The sequence below is a fragment of the Symphalangus syndactylus genome, chromosome 3 (genome assembly GCF_028878055.3).
Source record: "Symphalangus syndactylus isolate Jambi chromosome 3, NHGRI_mSymSyn1-v2.1_pri, whole genome shotgun sequence".
NCBI classification, from domain to species: domain Eukaryota; kingdom Metazoa; phylum Chordata; class Mammalia; order Primates; family Hylobatidae; genus Symphalangus; species Symphalangus syndactylus.
The window spans coordinates 20,234,089-20,257,982 of NC_072425.2; the positions used below are offsets into that span (position 1 = coordinate 20,234,089).

General features: G+C 41.3%; 1 protein-coding gene across 12 annotated transcripts in view; it reads left to right on the forward strand.

Moving 5' to 3' along the window:
* The window catches only part of NR6A1 (nuclear receptor subfamily 6 group A member 1), a 258,389-nt gene that overhangs the window by 147,466 nt on the left and 87,029 nt on the right, over window positions 1-23,894 (forward strand). Inside the window, exon 3 of one of the 12 annotated variants that reach the window (XM_055271121.2) lies at window positions 14,207-14,299. The exons of the other annotated variants lie outside the window; for them this stretch is intronic. Coding sequence (XP_055127096.1) covers window positions 14,207-14,299 — 93 coding nt within the window. The remainder of the gene's footprint in view (window positions 1-14,206; window positions 14,300-23,894) is intronic. 12 annotated transcript variants of the gene reach the window in all.

The following is a 23,894-nucleotide window of genomic DNA, read 5'->3' on the forward strand; positions in this document are numbered from 1 at the left end:
CTTGGAACCATTTTGTGCTAGAAAGTTATCCAAATATGTATTGGCAGGACCTAAAGATTTTGTTTTCAGATGACTCTAATGATGCCCTGAGGTTGGTAGAAAGAAAAAAAAAAACAAGTTAGCAACAGAAAAAGTAATGTCAAAAAGTAATTAGAGCAGGACAAATGGATTGTGCTGCCATGTTCAAGGCTGTTATTTTTGTTGGCGGTGAGGAGGAAGGGCACTAATGCAATGTGACAGATCTGGAGCAAAACCCAGAGCACTGCGCAAGCTGCAGAGCCTCCACCAATGGCAAGCTCAAATCACAAAGTTTGACTGAATAATATTTGATATCTCAAAGAGCTGTTTCATGTTTTTTAGAAATACTAATTGTTTTAGGGGACCTATTTTCTTGATTTCAGCTTTTGGGAAATAGCCTCATGGTCCTATGAAAGTAGTCAATGTGTCCTAGGATAACTCCTGTCCCAGCATTCTGTCTCTGCACATTCTCAGGCTGAGCAGGGACGTGATGCCAGCAGGGATTTTAAGAAAAGATATCTAAGGCCGGGCGCGGTGGCTCACGCTTGTAATCCCAGCACTTTGGGAGGCCGAGGCGGGCGGATCACGAGGTCAGGAGATCAAGACCACGGTGAAACCCCGTCTCTACTAAAAATACAAAAAAATTAGCCGGGCGTGGTGGCGGGCGCCTGTAGTCCCAGCTACTCGGAGAGGCTGAGGCAGGAGAATGGCGTGAACCCGGGAGGCGGAGCTTGCAGTGAGCCGAGATCGCGCCACTGCACTCTAGCCTGGGTGACAGAGCGAGACTCCGTCTCAAAAAAAAAAAAAAAAAAAAAAAAAAAAGAAAAGATATCTAATATGAAACTAATTGGAGTGGCTGGATATTACCCATTCAGAGGGAGAATAAAATAGAAAAGGTGTCTTTTCAGTATTCAGCTTAGTATTAGAAAATTGACCTGAAGAAGGTCAGAAGGTAACATTCTCATCTGTCTGAGGACAGGATGCTTTGGTTTGCTAGCCTAGCTTACCCATGGCTGTGATCCCACTGCTGCCACCATGTACTGGGAAACTGCCACAGCCCTCAAGAACGATAGAACTTACCATCATTTGCCTGGAAGGCAAAGAGAAGAGTACATTAACTCTTGCCCCTGTGAGTCACCATACCTTTGAAGTCTCAGTAATTACTAATTGTTGCCACCAGTACGGCATAGTAGTTAAGAGCTTGTGCCTTAGTACTCCGACATTCCTGGGTTCATAATCTAGCTCTGCTCTTTACTAGCTGTTTGACTTTGGGCAACTTAACCTCTGAGCCTTAGTTTATCTCTGAAATGGGAATAATAAACTTACATTCAGACTTATGAGACTGTGGTGAGCTGATACATGTAAAACAGTTAACACTGGTGCCAGGCACAAAGTAAAGGCTTAATAAAGGTAGAAGAAAAAGTGTGGAGAAAGGGGAGGAGGCTTATGTTGTCTGTCAAACAGATGTTAGTGGGTGGTTAGACATCCATTCTTCTTTAACTTTCTGGTCTAAGCAGAGATAAGTAGTTTTTCCCTCAAGACCCCGTATAGTACAGCTGAGGTAGGGCTAGAACTGCTAAAACAGGCTTCCCTCACTAAATATTCAGGGGATAGGAAGGAGAAATTAAGACAGGATATTATGATTCTAAGTAATTGGACTCAGGCTGGGTGTGGTGGCCCATGCCTGTAATCCCAGCACTTTGGGAGGCCTAGGCAGGAGCATCACAGGAGCCCAGAAGACCAGCCTGGGAAACAGAGTGAGACCCCATCTCTTAAAAAAAAAAAAAAAAAAAAAAAAAAAATTCGCCAGGCATGGTGTCTCGTGCCTGTAGTCCCAGCTATTCGGGAATCTGAGGTGGGAGGATCTTGAGCCCGGGAGGTCAAGGCTGCAGTGAACTGTGATCATGTCACTACACTTCAGCCTAGGTGACAAAACGAGACCTTGTCTCAAATAAATAAATAATAATAATAATTGGACTCATGAGACATATGCTATCCTCTCAGTCCTCTGAAAGGAATCTCCTTTCCTTTCTAGCTCTTTGCTTGCCTGAATGGCCTCCTTTCCTCCAAACCCTTTGAAAACTCAGAACTGTCCAAAGATCAAGTCTTGACACCTTGCCATCATATCCCTACCTTCCTTCAAGTCACTTCATTTTGACAGTTTCCCTTTCTTGTCCTGCCATGACCTCTGCAGAGGGCTGGCTGATGAGAGAGGCAGAGACAATCCTGCCAACCCCTACAGGGATAGACCTCTTATTTGGCACACTGTGGAGGGAAATATACTTCTGGATTTTTAGTAGTTTTGCCTGGCCCTGGGTTCATAGCCTCCTTGTTACAATTCTGTAGTTTTATTACATTGTTAGTCTTCTGAGGGACCCCAACAACCATGGATTTATAGACCATTTTCCAAGGTCCATTTCTCTCTGCAAAATCCCTTTTTCAAATTGAACCCATTTAGACATTGTGCCCTGCTTGTGCAGGATCTACACCTCTATGAGAAGTTCATTCCTCCACCCCCATTGAAGCCAGAATTGAGCTCAGTTTCCTACTCTTTTTTTAAGGGTTTCCAGTGTTTTTGTTGCTCTACCCCGAATCCCAAAACCTGTTTCTTTATGGCTTGTGACTTTTCCTGATAGTCTTTATCCTCTGTAGGTGCCCAAATCCTGAAAAAATATAATATCAAGTATCAAAAGTCCCAAATACGTTATAGTGGTTCAGTATTTGTAGTTTGCTTAACTTTTATTTTATTTAACAGCTATTTCTAAGACATTTCTCCTCAGAGAATGTGATTAGGTAAAGTTATCTCAACTAGGCATCAGGATTTGACACAAAGTGTTTCAATTAACAGCTCAAAAGCCATAATCTTTTTAGCAGTGAGCAACAGAAAATGCCAAAGAAACTTTGCTGTTTTGCCTGTCTGAACCTATTTTTCCATCTGGAAAATGGGACTTAGGGAGATCACCGACATTGTCAACCCAGTTTAGTGTGAAGGACATGGGATATTACACACAGAACCAATTCTTGTTGCAGTTCTGTAAACCCTAGTCAGTGTAAACTGGAGAAGAGCGTGGGAAAATACTGGTTGGTCATGCCAGACTTTTGTTTTCTTCTCACTCTGTCACCCAAGCTGGAGTGTGGTGGTGTGATCTCAGCTTAATGCAACCTCTGCCTCCCAGGCTCAAGCGATCCTCCCACCTCAGCCTGCGAAGTAGCTGGGACCACAGGTGCATGCCACCATGCCCGGCTAATTTTTTTGTATTTTCAGTAGAGACGGGGTTTCACCATGTTTCCCAGGCTGGTTTCGAACTTCTGGGCTCAAGAGATCAGCCCGCCTCGGCCTCCCAAAGTGCTGAGATTACAGGCATGAGCCACCACGCTCGGCTGTTATTTTCTTGGTTGCTTGCCTGGTGCTGGGAATGCCTGTGGCTTTTTAGCAAAATGATTGCCAAAAATTAACCACCTTCCTCCCCCGCCCCCTCAAAAACATTTCTATGTGGCTTATGGTTTAGGTTTTATCTCTTGTCATTTCTCTCCAGTTTTTCTGTACAAAATAAAATGCTAGACTCATTTACAGTATGTTCAAATTAAACTTTTCAAAACTTTGCTATTTTTCATATTAGTAAGAAGCATTTCCTTTTTTTTTTTTTTTTTTGAGACAAGGTGTTACTCTGTCGCCCAGGCTCCAGTGCAGTGGTATGGTCACAGCTCACTGCAACTTCAACCTCCTTGGCTGAAGTGATACTCCCACCTTATCCTCATAAGTTACTGGGACTGCAGGCTTGCACCACTACCACACCCCACTCATTCTTTTTTTTTTTTTTTTTTTTTTTTTTTTTTTTTAAAGATATTGGGTCTCACTGTGTTTCCTAGGCTAGTCTCAAACTCGAGGACTTAAGCGATCCATCTCGGCCTCCCAAAGTGCTGGGATTATAGGTGTGAGCCACCACTCCCAGCCTAATAAGCATTTCTTGAATCCTCAATGTATGCTAAGCATTTTTTGAGCTACTGAAAAGGAAGTTTCTTCTTGTATCAGGGAATTTATGCATATGTATAATGATGTGACTTTTAGCCAGACTGTGTAAGGAACAAAAAGCATGTTTTATGTCAGATTTCTTAAGCGTACATTTATTCAAAAAGTTAAAGTATTTTAAAAAGGAGTATACTTTGCAGGCAAAGCCCCTGGTCATCAGTATACTTGTGATCACTGTTTGGTTATTACTCCTGGAATCTTGAAGTCTTGGTACATTTTTACCACTGTATCTATTGAGTTAGTTTTGTTTCAATCTGGGCTCTGGGTGCTTTATTTGCTAGCAGTAGCTGTGGCCTAATCTGAACATCATTTTTCTTTTTTCTCCAAAGAGCTTGGTCCCTACTCTGTCTGCTTCACATGATAGTTATGAGGATCAAACAGGGAAATGCAAGTTAAAGCCCCTCCCAAGGGCAGAGCATTATATAAATGTAAAATAGGCATGGTTTTGTAAGGATGTATCTCTTTAAACCTTTTTTTAAAAAAAAAAAAATGAGACATGTTTCACATATCATAATTTACTCTGTACAGTTCAGTGACGTTTGGTATGTTTACCAAGTTTTGCAACCATTACCACAAATCAGTTTTAGAACATTTTCATCATCTTAATAAGAACCTTTCTGCCCTTTTACTGTTAAACCCAGCAATCCTTAATCCTACTGTCTCTATAGATTTGTCTTTTCTGGACATGTCATATAAATTGAATTATACCATATGTATTATCTGTGTCTTGCTGCTTTCACGTAGCCTGGTGGTTTTGAAGTTTGTCTGTGCCATAGCACTTGAGTAGTCAGTTCCTTTTTGTGCCGAATATATTCCAGTGTATGGATATGCCATGCATTTTATCTGTCCATTCACCAGTTGATGAGCATTTGTGAATAACACTACTATGAACATTCACATGCAAGTCTTTGGACATATGTTTTCATTTCTCTTGGGTATAAGGGTATATCTTTTAATTATAAAAGTACTTCATGCCTATTCTGAAAAATTATTTATTTACGGAAGTATAAAACTTGGTAAATCAAAGTTACCTCCTTAATTCAACTTCTCAGAGGTAGTGATGTTAATAATAATCATTATCGTCTTCTGAGTATTTGCTATATGGCAGGTACCTTATTTATATATATTCATTTATATTGTACTACCTTATTTATATATATTCAGTTATTTTTATATATGTATATAAAACAATAAAACAAATTAATTGAATTTTCTTTTTTTTTGGAGATGAAGTTTCGCTCTTGTTGCCCAGGCTGGAGCGCAATGGCGCAATCTCGGCTCACTGCAACGTCTGCCTCCCAAGTTCAAGCGATTCTTCTGCCTCAGCCTCCCAAGTAGCTGGGATTACAGGCATGCACCACGGGGGTTTCACCATATTGGTCAGGCCGGTCTCGAACTCCTGGCCTCAGGTGATCCACCTGCCTTGGCCTCCCAAAGTGCTGGGATTACAGGCGTGAGCCACCTCAGCCAGCCAATAAAACAAATGAATTGAATTTTCATCATAATCCTTTGAAGGCAATATGTGCCCCCCTCCCCATTTTACAGGTAAGGAAACTGAGGATGAAGTGTAAAGTCACACTTCTAGTAAGCAGCAGGGCCAAAATTGAAACCTGGGCAGTCTGATGTATACTCTGGTTCTAGACTTTCCAAACATGCCGTTTTTTTAAAAAAGTAAAAATTATATATAGTCCAGGTATGGTGGCTCATGCCTGTAACCCCAGCACTTTGGGAGGCCAAGGCAGGCAGATTGCTTGAGCTCAGGAGTTTGAGACCAGCCTGGGCAACGTGGTGAAACACTGTCTCTACAGAAATACAAAAATTAGTCAGGTGTGGTGGCAGGCACCTGTAGTCCCAACTACTTGGTAGGCCAAAGCAGGAGGATCACTTCAGCCCAGGAGGCGGAGGTTGCATTGAGCCAAGATTGCGCCACTGCACTCCAGCCTGGGCGACAGAGGGAGACCCTGTCTCAAAAAAAAATTTTAAAAAAATTAAAATTACATACTTAATTGTGTAGCTTGTTTTATTTCACTTGATTTGTGTTAGAGATTGTTCCATGATGTGATTCATGGATCTGTCTCATTGTTTTAATGAATGGTTGCATTAATAGATACACCAGGATATGTTTCATTCATCTTTTGTTAGTGGGAATTGGATTGTTTTTATTTGTTCTCTATTATGAATAGGGCTGCAGTGAATATCCTTGTATAATACTTTGCTTACTTATGGCATTACTTTTGTAGCATAAAACCCTAGAAGTGGAATTTCTAGGTGAAAGAGTTTATCCATTTGAATCTTGGTGCTGCTAAATTCGTCCTCCCCCAAATGGTGGTAAATACTGCCCCCACCCCTACTCTCCTACCACCTCAACTCTGCAATCAGGGTATAAGAGAGCCTGCTTTCCTACTGTCACCAGTGCTGTATTATTTATTATTACTGTAGTGTGGGCTGTGATACAGATCATATAAATGTTCCAGGGAGAAGTTAGCATATCAGTGGCAGTGAACAAATGGCAAATAATAGTTCTTGTGTCTGGCCTCTTGATAGGTAAGGATGTGGTATTTCCCTAGACCTTCAAGAGCTGAAATATTGAGTGGCCCAAACCAAGGATGACCCACTTGGTTAATGATCTAAAGTGAACACTGTTGGAGACATTTCAACCATAGTGATTTGTTTTCTTTGACCTGTAACCTAACTGCTCTGGGCTTGTGGTTACCTTTCTTTTTCCTTTTTTCTATTTTTTTATTTTTTTGAGATAGAGTCTCACTCTGTTGCCCGGGCTGGAGTGCAGTGGTGCAATCTCGGCTCAATGCAACCTCTGCCTCCCAGGTTCAAGCGATTCTCCTGCCGCAGCCTCCTGAGTAGCTGGCATTACAGGCACATGCCACCACGCCCATCTAATTTTTTGCATTTTTAGTAGAGATGGGGTTTCGTTATGTTGTCCAGGGTGGTCTCGAACTTTTGTCCTCAAGTGATCTGCCTGCCTCAGCCTCCCAAAGTGCTGGGATAACAGGTGTGAGCCACCGTACCCGGCCATGGTTACCTTTCAACTCATTGCTACTTACAGTATCCTTCCCTTGCCCCCAGCTCGGTTTAAAATGAAGCCAAGAAAAGGGAATGAGAAACCAGACATTTGTGATGGATATGTAGGTTTGCCCTTTCCATTCTTTCAACAGAAACTGCCAAAATGAGGCCAGCAGCATATTGCGTCCCCTGTTTAGTCTCCCCAGGGGTAGGGCTTCAGTAATCTTTGTTGCTTGGCAAGATTCTAGTTGATAAAGGTTTGGCATGGCCAGTATAGCAGTATATATACCTGTTTAAGAGGAGATGACTTTTTTTATCTTGGTGCCAGTTAAGGAATCAAGGACACTGAGTGTTAGGTGTTGCTAGTTGTGGATAATCCCACTTATCTTGCAGGTACGAGGGTCTGCCATACCTCCCAAATTTTGGAAGCGCTGGTTAGCATGTTCTGTGGATTTTGCCTTTGTCTTCTGATCACTTTTCTTCACTCTCCAGGCTTAGTGTCTGCATCCTGAGGCCCTGTTGGTCTGGGGGATGCTGCCCTCTGCTGGTGGACTGCAGGACACCCACAGCGGTTTGGATGGGTCCAATCACTAGGGGAACTGACAAAGCTGTAGGGAGCCAGTCATAAAGCTTTCTATAGTTTCCAACTTCATAACCCAGCCCTAAGACTTTTTCTTTTGAAAATAGCTCATCAGACATTAGAAAAGATACAAGTACAGAAACTTTCCTGTAGCATTATTTGTAGTGGCAAAATAACAACACCTGGGTGCCCTGCGCTAGCTAATTGTGTTTCCATTCAGTTGACTGGCTTACAGCTGCTGAAATTGACTATATAAAAGACAAAAATAGAATGAAAATATTTACCACAAAACAAAAACCAGGCAGAATATACCAATTGCAGCCACTGAAGAGATACCTTATGTAGGATAAGGGCCACCCTGGAATCTTCAAAATTAGTTCTCAAAGCTGGAGTGATTTCCTTTGATGTTAGTGGTGCTAATAAACAATGGGAGGGAGGAACTAGCTGAATGATTGGCAGCCTGGCTGAAATCTAGAATGAGTGACTTGCAGACTGACTGGGTAAAGTCTAAAAGTCTGGTTTCTAATCTCCTTACCCATCTCTCCATCTTGGCTCTTCCTCTACTGATCAGTATTTAGGTTTCTTCTGACTTTTTAAAATTGTAATAAATGTGCCTTATACGTATATTTTTGTGAACATGTGTATTTCTCTAAGATGGAGAGAAGTGGTATTCTTGGGTCACAGGGTGCGTGTAGTTTAAATGTTGGTAGATCCTGTAAGCTGTTTTCAAGTTGTACATCAACCACCAGCATTGTATGAGCATACCCATTTCTTCAAAACTTCACCACTGAAATATATCACTATTTTTAATTTTTTGCCAATCTGATGAGACATGGTTTATAATGGTTGCTTTACTTTGAGTTTTTATTAGTGACCTTTTCACTGTTACTCGTTCTAATCATATTAGGGCATCTTTGCCTGGTCATATTCTTTGTCCATTGGGTGGTTTTCTTGTCTTTTTCCTACTGACTTTTAGGAACTCTTTATGTTTTGTAAATACTAATATATGTGTGTGTATAAGTATATATATATATTTTGGGATCTTTGCCTTTTAGAAGTTAGACCTTTATATAGTTGCAGATCTGATCATCATTTCTTTAATGATATCTGGATTTCATGTTATGCTTAGAAAGACACCCCCTCAGTATAATATAATATAATATATATGTTTTTGTTTATGTGGTTTTGGGATTGTGATTAGTTCTAGTTCTTTTTCGTTTTTTTTTGAGATGGAGTCCTGCTTTGTTGCCCAGGCTGGAGTGCATTGGCGCAATCTTGGCTCACTGCAATCTCCGCCTCCCAGGTTCAAGCGATTCTCCTGCTTCAGCCAACGGAGTAGCTTGGGATTACAGGCATGTGCCACCATGCCTGACTAATTTTTGTATTTTCAGTAGATATGGGGTTTCACCATGTTGGTTGGCCAGGCTGGTCTTGAACTCCTGGCCTCAAGTGATCTGCTCACCTCGGCCTCCCAAAGTGCAGGGACTAGAGGTGTGAGCCACTGCGCCTGTCCAATTAGTTCTTTTATATCTCAGGAAATTTCTGTTTCGTGAGCTGCCAACAAGTTTTATGGCCAAATAAAACTTGGTTTTAAAACAGAAATGAGCTGGGCGTGGTGACTCACACCTGTAATCCCAGCACTTTGTGAGGCCGAGGCAGGCAGATCACCTGAGGTCAGGAGTTCAAGACCAGCCTGACCAACATGGTGAAACCCCATCTCTACTAAAAATACAAAAAATTAGCTGGGCATGGTGGTGTGCGCCTTTAGTCTCAGCTACTTGGGAGGCTGAGGCATGAGAATCGCTTGAACCCAGGAGGTGGAGGTTGCCGTGATCCAAGATTGTGCCACTGCACTCCAGCCTGGGCTACAGTGTGAGACTCTGTCTCAAAATAAATAAATAAATAAAACCTAAGATTGTACAAGTACTAAGTGGCAAAGTTTTTCTGGCTCCAAACATTCTAGCTACTGCTCATTTTAATTGTCTGAATTCCAGGAACATGTAAATTTTAACCTATAATCAGTCTTCTGTTGTTCAGCTCTTTGACAAAAGCCTTGTGACTCGGTGTCTGCTTACCAAGTTTTGTATCATTCTGAAAAAAAAAAAAAAAAAAAAAAAAAGCAAAACCCTTATATTTCACAAGGATTTGTTAGGTGCTTTGTGGGGGAATGGAGAAAGTTGGAAGGTTGGGATAATTAGAATTACAAAATAGTTGAAATAAATACTGTGTTGCTACTGATTTTAATAACCTTTGCTAGTTTCCAGTGTTTGACCTCTGTAGAATTCACCATATACACATGCAGGATTTTAAAGGTGCTATATGGGCCTTTCAGAGACCAGGATTTTACTTCTCAGTTTTATACCTCGTGCCCACGCTGGAACCCCAACTCTATGTGCCTACTCTAGTTTCCTCTCAGAGGCCTATTATCATTTTGCTGAGTGTTGATTTTCAAATCATTATGACTAGTTGTGAAGCACTTACTGTAAAAAGCATCCTACCCATTTTGCTTAATTTTTCTTTTTAATTAAGGCATTATAATGATGGAATTACATTCTATGCAGTTTTTAATGTGTTAGCCTGGAAGTTCAGCAATTTCTTTTTATGCTGCATTCATCTGAGAATTCTCAAAGTTACATGATAAGGGATCTAAGCTCTCCAACTTTGTATTAACTTGATCTGAATAGAAACATTCAGTGGAATCCAAGTATCTTATTTGTGTGAAAAGTGAACCTCACCAGGACTGAGTAAACACCATTAAAAGAGCAATACCAGGCTTTGAATCCAGTTATATTACTGGGACCACAAGGGCAAATAAGATTGTGAAGAGCCATTTTTCCAGGAATAGGCTTGCAAGGATTGTCTTTAATGCATTTGAGTGTCTCTTGCAAAGAAGAAGGACATGGTAAATGGGAAGGTCTGTTTGGGCAGAGTTGCAGAGACTTGAAAAGCACCAAGAAAAAAAGAGAAAATTTCAGTGTGGTAGCCAGTTCATTGACGAGGGGTTATGATGATATTATCTTTACAGTCATTTTTGTGCCAAGCTGATTTACAAAGGGAATTTTTGCATATAGTGGTGGACTTTTGTCTATATCAAGATGAGCCTAAGGCAGAGTATATTTTTAGGATCTATTCTCTCAACTCGTTGGACCTGCCTCTCTGGCTCCTGCTGACTTATCCATCTCTCATGCCACAAACCTGCCATCACCACCTGTCTTAGATTCTATCATTTATAGATTGAATAGGACAAACAGCTAATCTGATAAGTGAATCAGTGCATTTAGAATACCCAAGGGCCAGTTGTTGGGGGATATATAAATGCTAATTAGGACTTTCAGGAAATAAATTCTCTAACTTTGAAAGTTTTTCATTCTGGCTGGGGGAGACAAAAACTATTCTTGGCCCTATGGAGCCCCAGAATTGTTCCCTCTGCTCCTTTGGGATGATTTTTTCCCTGGCTTTGGGTGATTTTTCTCGTGTATGTGTACTGATCAGTCCTCAGCTGAAGACTTGGAGGACCCCTCTGCAGATCTCAGCTGTGCTCTCTCTGCATAGCCCTCTCCCTACTAGCCCTCTTCTTTGTGAACTCCAGCTGCCCTGGCCTCCTGGACTCCCAGCTTCTAATCCTCAACTCCTGGGACTGTTGAGCTCTACCTGGGTTCTCTCTTCCTGTGCTCTAGGCTGGAAACTCAGGGCTTCGGTGGGTATTTGTAGGACTTCCCTTGTTTGTTTCCTCTCTCTCTGGAGTCACTGTCTTTGGCCGCCTGAGGTCCAGTACCTGAAAATCATTGTTTTATATGGTTTATCCAGCTCTGTAGTTGCCCCAGCCAGGTGGCCAAATCTGGTCCCCATTACTCCATCTTGGCTAGAGTGGCAGAAGTCTATCTGTCAACTTTTATGTACTTTTAAATATATGTTTTTGTAAATGAGATCAAACTGATTCTTTTCGTTAACAAGATATTATAGACTTCTTTATGCCAGTAATATTGTTTGTATTATACAGATTTATTAGTCATCCCCCTATTAATTGCAAAGTTTGAGCTTTTCTTTTAATTTTTATTTACTTATTTATTTTTTGTTTTGTTTGAGATAGTCTTGCCCTGTCACCCAGGCTGGAGTGCAAGTGGCTTGCTCACAGCTCAGTGCAGCCTCAATCTCCCAGGCTCAAGCGATCCTCCCACCTCAGCCTCCCTAGTAGCTTGGACTACAGGTGTGTGGCACCATGTCTGGCTAATTTTTGTGTTTTTTATTTTTATTTATTTTTTTAGAGACGGTCTTGTCATGTTGTCCAGGCTTGTCTCAAACTCCTGGGCTCAAGCAATCTGCCCACCTTGGCCTTCAAAAGTGGTGGTATTATAGGTGTGAGCCACCACACCAGGCCTTAATTTTAATTTTAATTTTATTTTAGAGACAGGGTCTTGCTCTCTTGCCCAGGCTGGAGTGCAGTAGCACCTTCTTAGCTCACTGCAGCATCAAACTTCTGGGCTCAATTGGTCCTTCTGTGTCAGCTCCCAAATAGATGGGACTACAGGTATATGCCACCACATCCAGCTAAATTTTAAATTTTTTGTAGAGATAGGGTCTCACCATGTTGGCCAGGCTGGTCTCAAACTCCTGGCCTCAAGCGATCCTTCCTCTTCAGCCTCCCAAAGGCTGGGATTACAGGTATAAGCCACCACTCCTGGTTTTGAATTTTAAAATTTATTTAGCTACTGTATACAGTACTGCCATGAATATCTTCTCACTCCTGCACAAGTACTTCTGTAAGGTACATTGCTAGAATTAGAACTGCTATATTAAATGGCATGGGCATTTTAAAGCATGGGCTTGGCTTTAATAAATAATGCCAAAAATAACCTCTCAAAATGTTATAACAATTTGTATAATGGTTGTGTGATGGAAGATGCGAAAGAAAGAAAGAAAGAAAAAGAAAGGAAAGAAAGAAAAGAAAGAAAGGAGAGAAAACCCCAAACTACTACTTTGCATTGACATTGATAGGATATATGGGGGTTTACCTTACCCACAGTACAAGAGTTGTAACTGAAATTGGATCATTTTTAAGGGTATAATTCCTTGGCAGGCAAATTCTTAGATTGGTGTGATTTGCAACTGGCCCATCTGCTAACCCAGTTAAGTAACTGAGAAGAGGGGAGTATCTATGAGGTTCCTTTGCATAGTGCTCAGATGTGAGCTCCCCCTGCTTATGTTCCTGGTATCTTCCCTTTAGCTGCAGTGCCATTTAAGTCCTGAAGAGATGCTGGGGTATCTGTCCAAGCAGGCTTATCAAGAAGGGATGCTTGAAGAAGTCCCAGGAAAGCATTTTCTAGAAGTCATTGGTCTCCTCTCGGTCCTGGAACTGTTTTTTTTTTCTCTGCTTTCCACACTGATTTGTCCTTACACATCTGAGCCCAGGGTCAGTTCTATGGAGGGTCTGCATAAGTCTTGTCTTTTGTTCCAAATGAAGGTTGCTCCTGGGAATCTCGGTGGACTATGAGTGAGGGGCAGAAGAGAAGAGTGGTTCAAGTCAGCAGTGGAAAGCTATCCTTTGTTACTTGACATCTGCTTTAAATTCCTTGTTTAGTTTTATCTGGAAACCTTACCAAAAAGCACAAGGTTCTGGGACACAAGGAGCTAAACAGTATAGCTGCACAGCTCAGCTATCACTTCCTCTGGGAAACCCTTCCAGATATTCATCAGATACATATTAGGTTCCAAGAAAATAGTGGTGAGCTACTGGCACCCCAGCTAAGACAAGCACCTCTTCTCTGAGCACACCTTGTATTTTGCCCCTCTTCTAAGATAGATATCGTTATCCCCTACACTGGCTTGAGCTCGTCAAGGATAAGATCTTGACTCATTCATCTTGACCTGCCCATCCCCAGCTTAGCACAGAATGGGAATTACTCAATGTTGACCTGCTCTGAATGCTGAATTCTCTCTCTCTCTCTCTCTCTCTCTCTCTCTCTCTCTTTTTAAGACAGGGTCTCACTCTGTTGTGCAGGCTGGAGCACAGTGGTGTAATCACGGCTCACTGGAGCCTCGACCTCCTAGGCTCAAGTGATCCTCCCACCTCAGCCCCCCAAGTAGCTAGGACTACAGGCATGTGCCACCATGCCCAGCTGATTTTTTTTCTTTTAATTTTTAATTTTGTAGAAATGAGTGTCTCACTATATTGCCCAGGCTGGTCTCAAACTTCTGGCGTCAAGCAGTCCTCTTGCCTTAGCCTCCCAAAGTGTTAGGATCAGAGGTGTGAACCACTGTGCCCAGCCTTAAATTGTCTCTAATTTTGGAGCAAAGAATGGAGAGTAGTCTTTGATGGCTACTCTGGGGGATCTCTTCCCTACGGATGTCTGAGCAAGCAGTCTGTCTCACTAATGGGCTTGAAAACAGAGATTCTTGTGGAGAACCTGACTCACGGTTCTGGAAGAAAGGAAAATAATAACTACTGCTAGGTTTGCTGGGCCTATGATAAGTACTTTAGTAATAATGATAAGTATTTTACATACATTCTCAGCCAAAATGGCCTGATCCCAATTTTTTTTTTTTTTTTTTTTTGTAAGGGAAGTGGAGGCTCACAGAGAGAGAATCTTACTGTGGGACACTGAACATGTTTAACTCCAAAGCCCACTATACCTGCCTCCTCCTTCCCCACAGTAAGTTTTGAAGAAGGCTAAACTACTGAATGGGTCAGGAAAAAGATACTTCCAGGTAATATCCTCAAATAGCACTCCAACCTGAGATTCAGAAAGGAAAGTTATTTGGGGTCAAAAGCACCTGTCCCCTCAGCTTGGTGTATTGAACTCTTGAAATATACAATTATAAACACCTCTATGCAAGTAAACTAGAAAATCTAGAAATGGATAAATTCCTGGACACATACACCCTCCCAAGAATAAGCCAGGAAGAAGTTGAATCCCTGAATAGACCAATAATGAGTTCTGAAATTCAGGCAATAATAAATAGCCTTCCAACCAAAAAAAAGCCCAGGACCAGACGGATTTACAGCTGAATTCTACCATAGGTACAAAGAGGAGCTGGTACCATTTCTTCTGAAACTATTCCAAACAATTGAAAAGGAGGAACTCCTCCCTAACTCATTTTATGAGGCCAGCATCATCCTGATACCAAAACCTGGCAGAGATACAACAAAAAAAGAAAACTTCAGGCCAATATCCCTGATGAACATCAATGCAAAAATCCTCAATAAAATACTGGCAAACTGAATCTAGAAGTACATCAAAAAGCTTACCCATCACAAGCACTTTGGCTTCATCCCCAGGATGCAAGCCTGGCTCAACCTACACAAATCAATAAATGTAATTCATCACATAAACAAAACTAAAGACAAAAACCACAGATTATCTCAAAAGATGCAGAAAAGGCCTTCTATAAAATTCAACATCGCTTCGTGTTAAAAACTCTCAATAAACTAGGTATTGAAGGAATATATCTCAAAATGATAAGAGCCATATATGACAAACCCACAGCCAATATCATATACTGAATGGGCAAAAGCTGGAAACATTTCCCTTAAAAACTGACAAAAGACAGGGATGCCTTCTCTCACCTCTCCTTTTCAACATGGCATTGGAAGGTCTGGCTGGGAAATCAGTCAAGAGAAAGAAATAAAGGTATTCAAATAGGAAGAGAGGAAGTCAAATTGTCTGTTTGCAGATTACATGATCCTATAAAAACCCCATCATTTCTGCCCAAAAGCTTCTTAAGCTGATAAGCAACTTCAGCAGTCTCAGGATGCAAAATCAATGTGCAAAAATCACAAGCATTCCTATACACCAACAACAGATAACCAGAGAGCCAAGTCATGAATGAGTTCCCACTCAAAATTACTATGAAGAGAATAAAATACCTAGGAATACAGCTAACAAGGGAAGTGAAGGACCTCTTCAAGGAGAACTACAAACCACTGCTCAAGGAAATCAGAGAGGACACAAACAAATGGAAAAACATTCCTTGGTCATGGATAGGAAGAATCAATATTGTCAAAATGGCCATACTGCCTAAAGTTATTTATAGATTCAATGCTATTCCTGTTAAACTACCATTGACATTCTTCAAAGAATTAGGAAAAACTATTTTAAAATTCATATGGAACCAAGAAAGAGCCCATATACCCAAGACAATCCTAAGCAAAAAGAACAAAGTTGGAGTCATCAGGCTACCTGACTTCAAACGAGACTACAAGGCCACAGTAAGCAAAACAGCATGGTACTGGTACAAAAACAGACACATAGACCAATGGAACAGGATAGAGAACTCAGAAATAAGACTGCACATCTACAACCATCTGATCTTCAATAAACCTGACAAAATCAAGCAGTGGGGAAAGGATTCCCTATTTAATAAATGGTGTTGGGAGAACTGACCAGTCACATGCAGAAAATTGAAACTGGACCCCTTCTTTACATCATATACAAAAATCAACTCAAGATGGACTAAAGACTTAAATGTAAAATCCAAAACCATAAAAACCCTAGAAGAAAACCTAGGCAGGACCATTCAGTACATAGGCACAGACAGAGATTCCGTGATGAAGACACCAAAGGCAATTGCAACAAAAGCAAAAATTGACAAATGGGATCTAATTAAACTAAACAGCTTCTGCACAGCAAAAGAAACTATCATCAGAGTGAACAGACAACCTATAGAATGGGAGAAAATTTTCGCAATCCATCTGACAAAGATGTAATATCCAGAATCTACAAGGAACCTAATCAAATTTACAAGGAAAAAAACACATTTAAAAAGTGGGCAAAGGACATTAACAGATGCTTCTCAAAATAAGACATTTATGTAGCCAACAAACATAGGAGAAAAAGCTCAACATCACTGATCATTAGAGAAATGCAAATCAAATCCATAATGAGATACCATCTCACGCCAGTCAGAATGGTGATTATTAAAAAGTCAAGAAACAACATAATGCTGGTGAGGCTGCAGAGAAATAGGAATGCTTGTATACTGTTGGTGGGAATGTTAATTAGTTCAACCTTTGTGGAAGACAGTGTGTGATTCCTCAAAGACCTAGAACCAGAAATACCATTTGATCCAGCAATTCCATTACTGGGTATATACCCAAAGGAATATAAATGATTCTATTATAAAGTTACATGTGCACATATGTTCATTGCAGCACTATTCACAATAACAGACATGGAATCAACCCAAATGCCCATGAATGATAGACTGGATAAAGAAAATGTGGTATATATACACCATGGAATACTATGCAGCCATAAAAAAGAATAGGATTATATCCTTTGCAGCTCCTTTGGATGGAGCTGGAAACCATTATCCTCAGCAAACTAACGTAGGAACAGAAAACCAAACACTGCATGTTCTCATTTATAAGTAGGAGCTAAACAACGTGAACACACAGACACAGGGAGGGGAACAACACACACTGGGGCCTGTTGGGGGTGGGAGAGGGAGAGCATCAGGAAAAATAGCTAAGGTATGCTGGGCTTAATACCTGGGTGATGGGTTGATACATGCAGCAAATCACCATGGCACACATTTACTTGTGTAACAAACCTGCACATGTACCCTGAAATGTAAAATAAAAATAAAATTTAAAAAGTGCTTTTTTTCTTTTTTAAATTTTGTTTTCTGGTTGTCATTTTTCCTCCTAAGCATGAAATTATTTTATTTATTTATTTTTTTGAGACTGTGTCTTGCTCTGTCTCCTAGGCTGGAGTACGATGGCGTGATCACAGCTCACTGTAGCCTCAACCTCCTGGGCTCAAGTGATCCTCATGCCTCAGCCTCCCAAGTAACTGGGACTACAGTTGTCTGCCACCATGCCTGGCTGGCTTGCTTGCTTGCTTGCTTATTTATTTATTTATTTGTTTATTTTTGTAGAGACAGGGTTACGCTATGTTGCCCAGGTTGGTCTTGAACTCCTGGCCTCAAGCGATCATCCTAACTTAGACTGCCAAAGTGCTGGGATTGTAGGTGTTAGCCACTGTGCCCACCCAGGTATTATTTTATGAAAAACATTATTCTAAGTAATATTAACTAAGTTTATTGAAAATTTACCGTTTGCCAGGCATTATGTTGAACATTTTTCATAAGATTATCTCTTTCAGTTCTCACAGAGACTCCATAGGGTAGGTAATACTAACAACCTATTTTATAGATGAGGAAATTGAGACAAGTTATGCAATTTACCTAAAGTCACATAGCTAGTAAATTTACAGGATCCAAAATTTGAATCTCTCTCCTTTTTTTTTTTTTTTTTTTTTTTTTTGAGACAGAGTCTCGCTCTGTTGCCTAGGCTGGAGTGCAGTGGCAGGATCTCGGCTCACTGCAAGCTCTGCCTTCCGGGTTCACGCCATTCTCCTGCCTCAGCCTCCCGAGTATCTGGGACTACAGGCGCCCGCCACTGTGCCCAGCTAATTTTTTGTATTTTTAGTAGAGACGGGGTTTCACCATGGTCTCGATCTCCTGACCTCGTGATCCGCCTGCCTCTGCCTCCCAAAGTGCTGGGATTACAGGCGTGAGCCACCGCGCCCGGCCTCAAAATTTGAATCTCGATTTAACCCTAGAATTTGTTTGCTGAACCTCTCTTTTATTCTATCTTCCTATTAATTTTAAAGAGATGGGGTCTCACTGTGTTGCCCAGGCTGGAATCCAGTGGCTACTGACAGGCACAATCCCACTTTTGATCAGTATGGGAGTTTTGACCTGCTCCATTTCTGACCTAGGCAGTTCATCCCGCCTTAGGCAACCTGTTGGTCCCCTGCTCCTGGGAGATCACCATATTGAAGCTGAACTTAGTGTGGAACACCGGATTGGCATAGCGTACTATAGCCCAGAACTCCTAGGCTCAAGTGACCTTTCTGCCTCAGCCTCGTGAGTGGCTGGGACTGTAGGAATATGCCACCATGCCCAGCTTATTCTATCTTTCTATAAAAGAAAAAAAGTCCTGAGCTTGAGAGAATGGGGCCTGAGTTGCAGTTCCAGGAGGTCCAAGAGCAGCATGAAGTTTTACTGTCCCTTGTGCTGGAGTGTGTATTCCAATCTCTGATACCCGTTCCCTTTACTCAACATATTTAAAGTTTAAACTAACAAAAACCTGAGTTCCAAAGCCCAGGATTGAATAATATTTCAGAATTCACCAAAGAGAAAGATGAGTGAATATACACAGAAAAGGAGCAGGAACTTAGAAAGTATCAAGGAAGCAGTATCCCCTTTCCTCAGTTTATCAAGCAGTGATAGGTTCCTATTGACAGGGAGGTGTCCATGGCCTTTGAGGTCAGACAAGCTGCCAGCGGGTGATGGCATATACCCTGTGTTCTTGGAGTTTGTTAAATTATCTCACTGTCACGTGAACAGAGTTGTGTTGTTAAAGATAATTTTAGTTACTTTGAACTGTATACTTATTTAATCAATAACCCTGAAGAATCACTGTTCCCATTAACAGACTTAGGAGAATTGAAATGCCTTGCCCAAGTTTACAAAATTAATGCATGTTGTATAGTTGCTATTTGATACCAAGTTTGTCTGACTCCAAAGTATATAATTCCAGGCTACCCCTTATTTTATTTGGCTCTTTCTGTAGAATTATGGATTTCTTGGAAGTCTAGGCTTTTTTTTTTAATCCGTCAGACATATATCAAGTGCCCATTTTTGCTATGTTCTGTGATAGATTCCAGGAATACAGAAATGAGTCAAACCCTGGTCCCTTATTCTTGGAATAGTCACAGACCCATGGACACATGGAGGCAGGCACACAAAGGGATGAAACGGTGGACATTAATAGAATTGGAACCTTTAGGGCAGGGAAGAGTAGGAGAAGATTTCGTAGAAGATGTCATGCCTGAATTTGCTGATAATTAAATAATTCATGGAAACTAGCCAGGCAGAAGTAACACTACATGCAAAGGCGCATTTGGGAAACTGCAAATAGCACTATTTGCTGAGAGCATTGGGAATGTGAGAAGGGAGAAGGGAGAGGAAGGCTCTTATGAGGTTGGGAAGGTGCTTTATTCTGAAGGCCGTGAAAGGTTTTAAGTAGAACTGGCATGGTTTTACTTGAGTCTTAGCAGCCAGGATGGAGAATGGATTGCAGGAAGGTGACGCAGAAAAAGAGAAAGGAAAAAGCAAGGAACAAGCAAGACATACCCATAAAGGAAGCTACTGAAATAAGCCAGATGGGAGATAGTGGTGGCCAAGACTGTGAGAGTGACGACAGAAACAAATAGGTGGATTCAAGATTTGTTTGTGTGCTTTAATTTTTATAAAACAAAAATAGAAATACAAAGTAGTATAATGAAGCCATGTACCCAGTCTCAACAACCATCATCGAAGGGCTAACCCTGTCCCACTCATACTTCCACCCACTCATTTTCCATTTTATTTTGAAGCAAATCTTAAGTATCATTATTTCATTTGTTAATATTCCAGTATGTATCCTTATCCTTTAAAAGTGTGGGGTTTGTTTGTTTATTTGGTGTTCTTTTGTTTTTGTTTTTTGAGGCAGAGTCGTGCTCTGTTGCCCTGGGTGGAGTGCAGTGGTGCGAGGGTTTTTTGTTTTTAAGAGACAGGGTCTCACTCTCACTCTGTCACCCAGGCTGGAGTGGGTGGAGTGCAGTGGCATGATCACAGCTCAGTGTAGCCTAGAACTCCTGGCTCAAGTGATACTCACACCTCTCAAGTAGCTAGGACCAGAGGCACATGCATCACTACACCTGGCAAATTTTTTGTAAAGATGGATCTCACTTTGTTCCCAGGTTAGTTTTCCTAATCTGTAGATTTTCTCCTCCATCCTTTTTTCCCCTCGAAGTTGAGACGTTGCTGGTTTGTCTTGCTGAATTTACCACACCCAGATATTGCCGATTACATCCTTGTAATGTAGATGAATGTGTTGTTCTGAACTTTGTGGTTCTTTTATTTTAGAAGATGGATATAGAGACTTAGTCAACTTCAAGCCTTCAGATCCAACATTTTTGGCAAGACTACTTCATGGGAGTGTTGAGTTCTTCCATCAGAAGATATGTACTGTCTTGTTCTCTGTTTTTGTAATGGTTAGCAGCGTTTGATGATTGGTATCTGGGATCTGTTATTTCACAGTGTTACTCTAATTCCAGTATTTCTTATTTGTTTATCATGTGGAATGCTTCCATAAAGAAATTTGTCCATAGCTGTTTATCACCCTGTGGTATAATTCATCTAGGAAAGGCAAGATAAATACTGATTTTTCCCCTTAATATTTTTTTTTTCATTTTAAATTTTATGTTTTTTGAGATAGGGTCTTGCTCTGTCACTCAGGCTGGAATGCAGTGACACGATCTCTGCTCACTGCAACCTCTGCCTCCCAGTGCTCAAGAAGCAATCCTCCCATCTCAGCCTCCTTAATTGCTGGGACCACAGGCGTGCACCACCACACCCAGCTAATTTTTTGTATTTTTGGTAGAGACGGGGTTTTGCCATATTGCCCAGGCTGGTCTTGAACTCGTGGACTCAAACGATCCACCCGCCTCAGCGTCCCAAAGTGCTGGGATTACAGGTGTGAGCCACTGTGCCCTATTTAATAATTTTTAAGTGATGCTCAAATTATCCCATCTTTGTTTAGTAAATACCTCTTCAGGTAGCTGATTCAGCTACTTTTGAGGGGGTAGAAAAGACAGGATTTATGACAGGTTGTATGTGGGTATAGTCAAAGAGAAGGAAGGAGCCATGGAAAGAGTGCCAGGTTTTTGGCTTGGGTGGTTGATGCCTTTCACTGAACAGGGGGGCCAGAGAGAGGAACAGATTTTTAAAGGAAGACAAGTTTGGACTTAGACGTCTGAGGTGCCTATGATGGATACATCTAGGTGGAGATGCCCAGGAGGCAGTTGGATATCAGGATGTGAGATTCAGGGGGGCAGTTCCTGACTCCAAGACCTAGGATAAGTCTCAGTTGCTGAGTGTAGTTGACTCAGATTGGGATTATGTATGTTATTTCTTGTTTGATAAAAATGGATTCCTTTGCCATCAGGAGCCAAGTTCTACCCTAAAGAAAGACTGCGTAAACCCCTGTTGTCCTTTCTTTTACCTATGCCTATCCTTAGAGAGTTCAATTTTTAGTAGAGTAGAAAGGGATAGAATTGGTGCAGGTAGGATTGCCACTTGCTGATTTGCAACTGATCTTGTCAGATTTATTACAGCCAATCTCTCAATTAGAGGAGAGCTCTGTGTATGGGTAAGATTTACTGGAATTGGGGCCAGGCGCGGTGGCTCACGCTTGTAATCCCAGCACTTTGGGAGGCCGAGGCGGGCGGATCACGAGGTCAGGAGATCGAGACCACGATGAAACCCCGTCTCTACTAAAAATACAAAAAAATTAGCCGGGCGTGGTGGCGGGCGCCTGTAGTCCCAGCTACTTGGAGAGGCTGAGGCAGGAGAATGGCGTGAACCCGGGAGGCGGAGCTTGCAGTCAGCCGAGATGCGCCACTGCACTCCAGCCTGGGCGACAGAGCGAGACTCCGTCTCAAAAAAACAAAAAAACAAACAAAAAAGATTTACTGGAGTTGGAATTGGGACTGGGAAAACTGGTTTTGGCTTTGCAGGAATGGCTGGCCTAAGGTGGTCTGTTTGTATTCCTGAAGGGTTTTTTTCCCCCTTTCCTATGTTGCTGCTCTCTGAAGCAACTCCTTTCCTTCCTTTCTTCAGTCAACAAATATTCAAGCACTGGGGATACAGTGGTTGGCAAAAATAGGGGGCACAGTCCTTGCTCTCATATTTTGGAATCCAGTGACAGATACATATGTTATATATGTTAATCAAAAGATCGTCAGCAACAGGTGGTTCTACACTGATGCAAGAACCCAGCAAATGACATATTGATCAGGAACCTTTGACTACCGGTACCAGCCCTTCATTGTTGGAAGATTTAGTTTCAGGTAGGCTTCTAAATCAGAAAATGTATATTTAACACAGGGCCTGACACATGGGAGACTATAAAGTAGAGTTTGTCTAGGGGAAAAAACCTTTCGTGACGTAAGATGAAAGAGTTAGAAAATGTGAAAATGAAGAAGAATATGAATGCACTATTAAGAAATTCAACAGAAGAACTGTACCCCACCCACACAACACACACACCTCTCGAGGAGTCATCTAATTGCTTTAACGTATTATGAAAGCCTTTTAAATACTAAACTGAAGACAGCCCTGGGCTTGACTATTTGGAGTACATGAGATTAATAAGAAAGGATAGAATTGTAAAATAAAAATACTACGTGATGAGTAATGTCGTAGTATATTTTAGGGATCCAGGCAGCGTGGAAGATGGGTGTGATTTGACTTTAAGTCTGGGAGAATGGAGTCTTAAAATATTTTACAGAGGAGGTGGTTTTTAAATTGAGTCCAGTAAGATTAGTAAGTGGGAGTGGAAACTATAAGGAAATAGTGAAAAGAGTTATTCCAGGCAAATGGAATAGCTTAGTATAATATTTGCACTATAAGTAAGTGGGTCAGCATGGCTGGAGTAATGGGTACTTATGAGGAGTGGTAGGAAATGAAGCTGGAGAAGTTAGGAAGAGCTGGGTTATAAAGGGAGGGCCTTAGGAGTGTGCGCCTTTATGCCATAGGTTCCTGGGAACCACTGATGGGACTCAATGAGATCATACCACACTCACTGGGGGCATTTTATCTTGCCTTTTCCCAGAGTTCTCACATAGAAGTGAGTTCTTTTTGGATAGAAGTCTTTTCCTATGTCATCTGATGTTGTCTCTAGGTCAGGCAGATGGATGTATGAACAAATGAAATAACCAGAGAAGTCAGGGCTGAAGCCAGAGTTGGCTTGGAAACAACTAACCTTCAAGTGGTCTACCTTTATAGGCGCACTGAAGGAGAAAGCCTGTCAGTTTACTCTGCCCCCAAGTTTGAGTCTTGCTTTGTACAACTTTGATCTTTTTTTACTTCAGCTTCACATGTTGCTTAACAGCAGTTTGAGCTGTTGCTGTGTTCAGGGCTAGAGTATTTATTTGCATTAATCTCAGGGCCAATCTGGGTCTTAATTGAGAAGAAGGTAAACAGTCACGGGTGCCATATGTGATGAATAAGTCCCAACTTGTTTAAACCTCTCAGGAGACACAATAGTTGACTGCGTTTATATTTATATGCTCTGTATCTGATTCCTTTGTTTTCATTTGAAAAGGACTTATTTATTCATATTATAATCTGTTCTTGATTGGGATACTTTAAAAATTCATGGATAAAATCTTGACTGGGGAATTGTGAGAAATT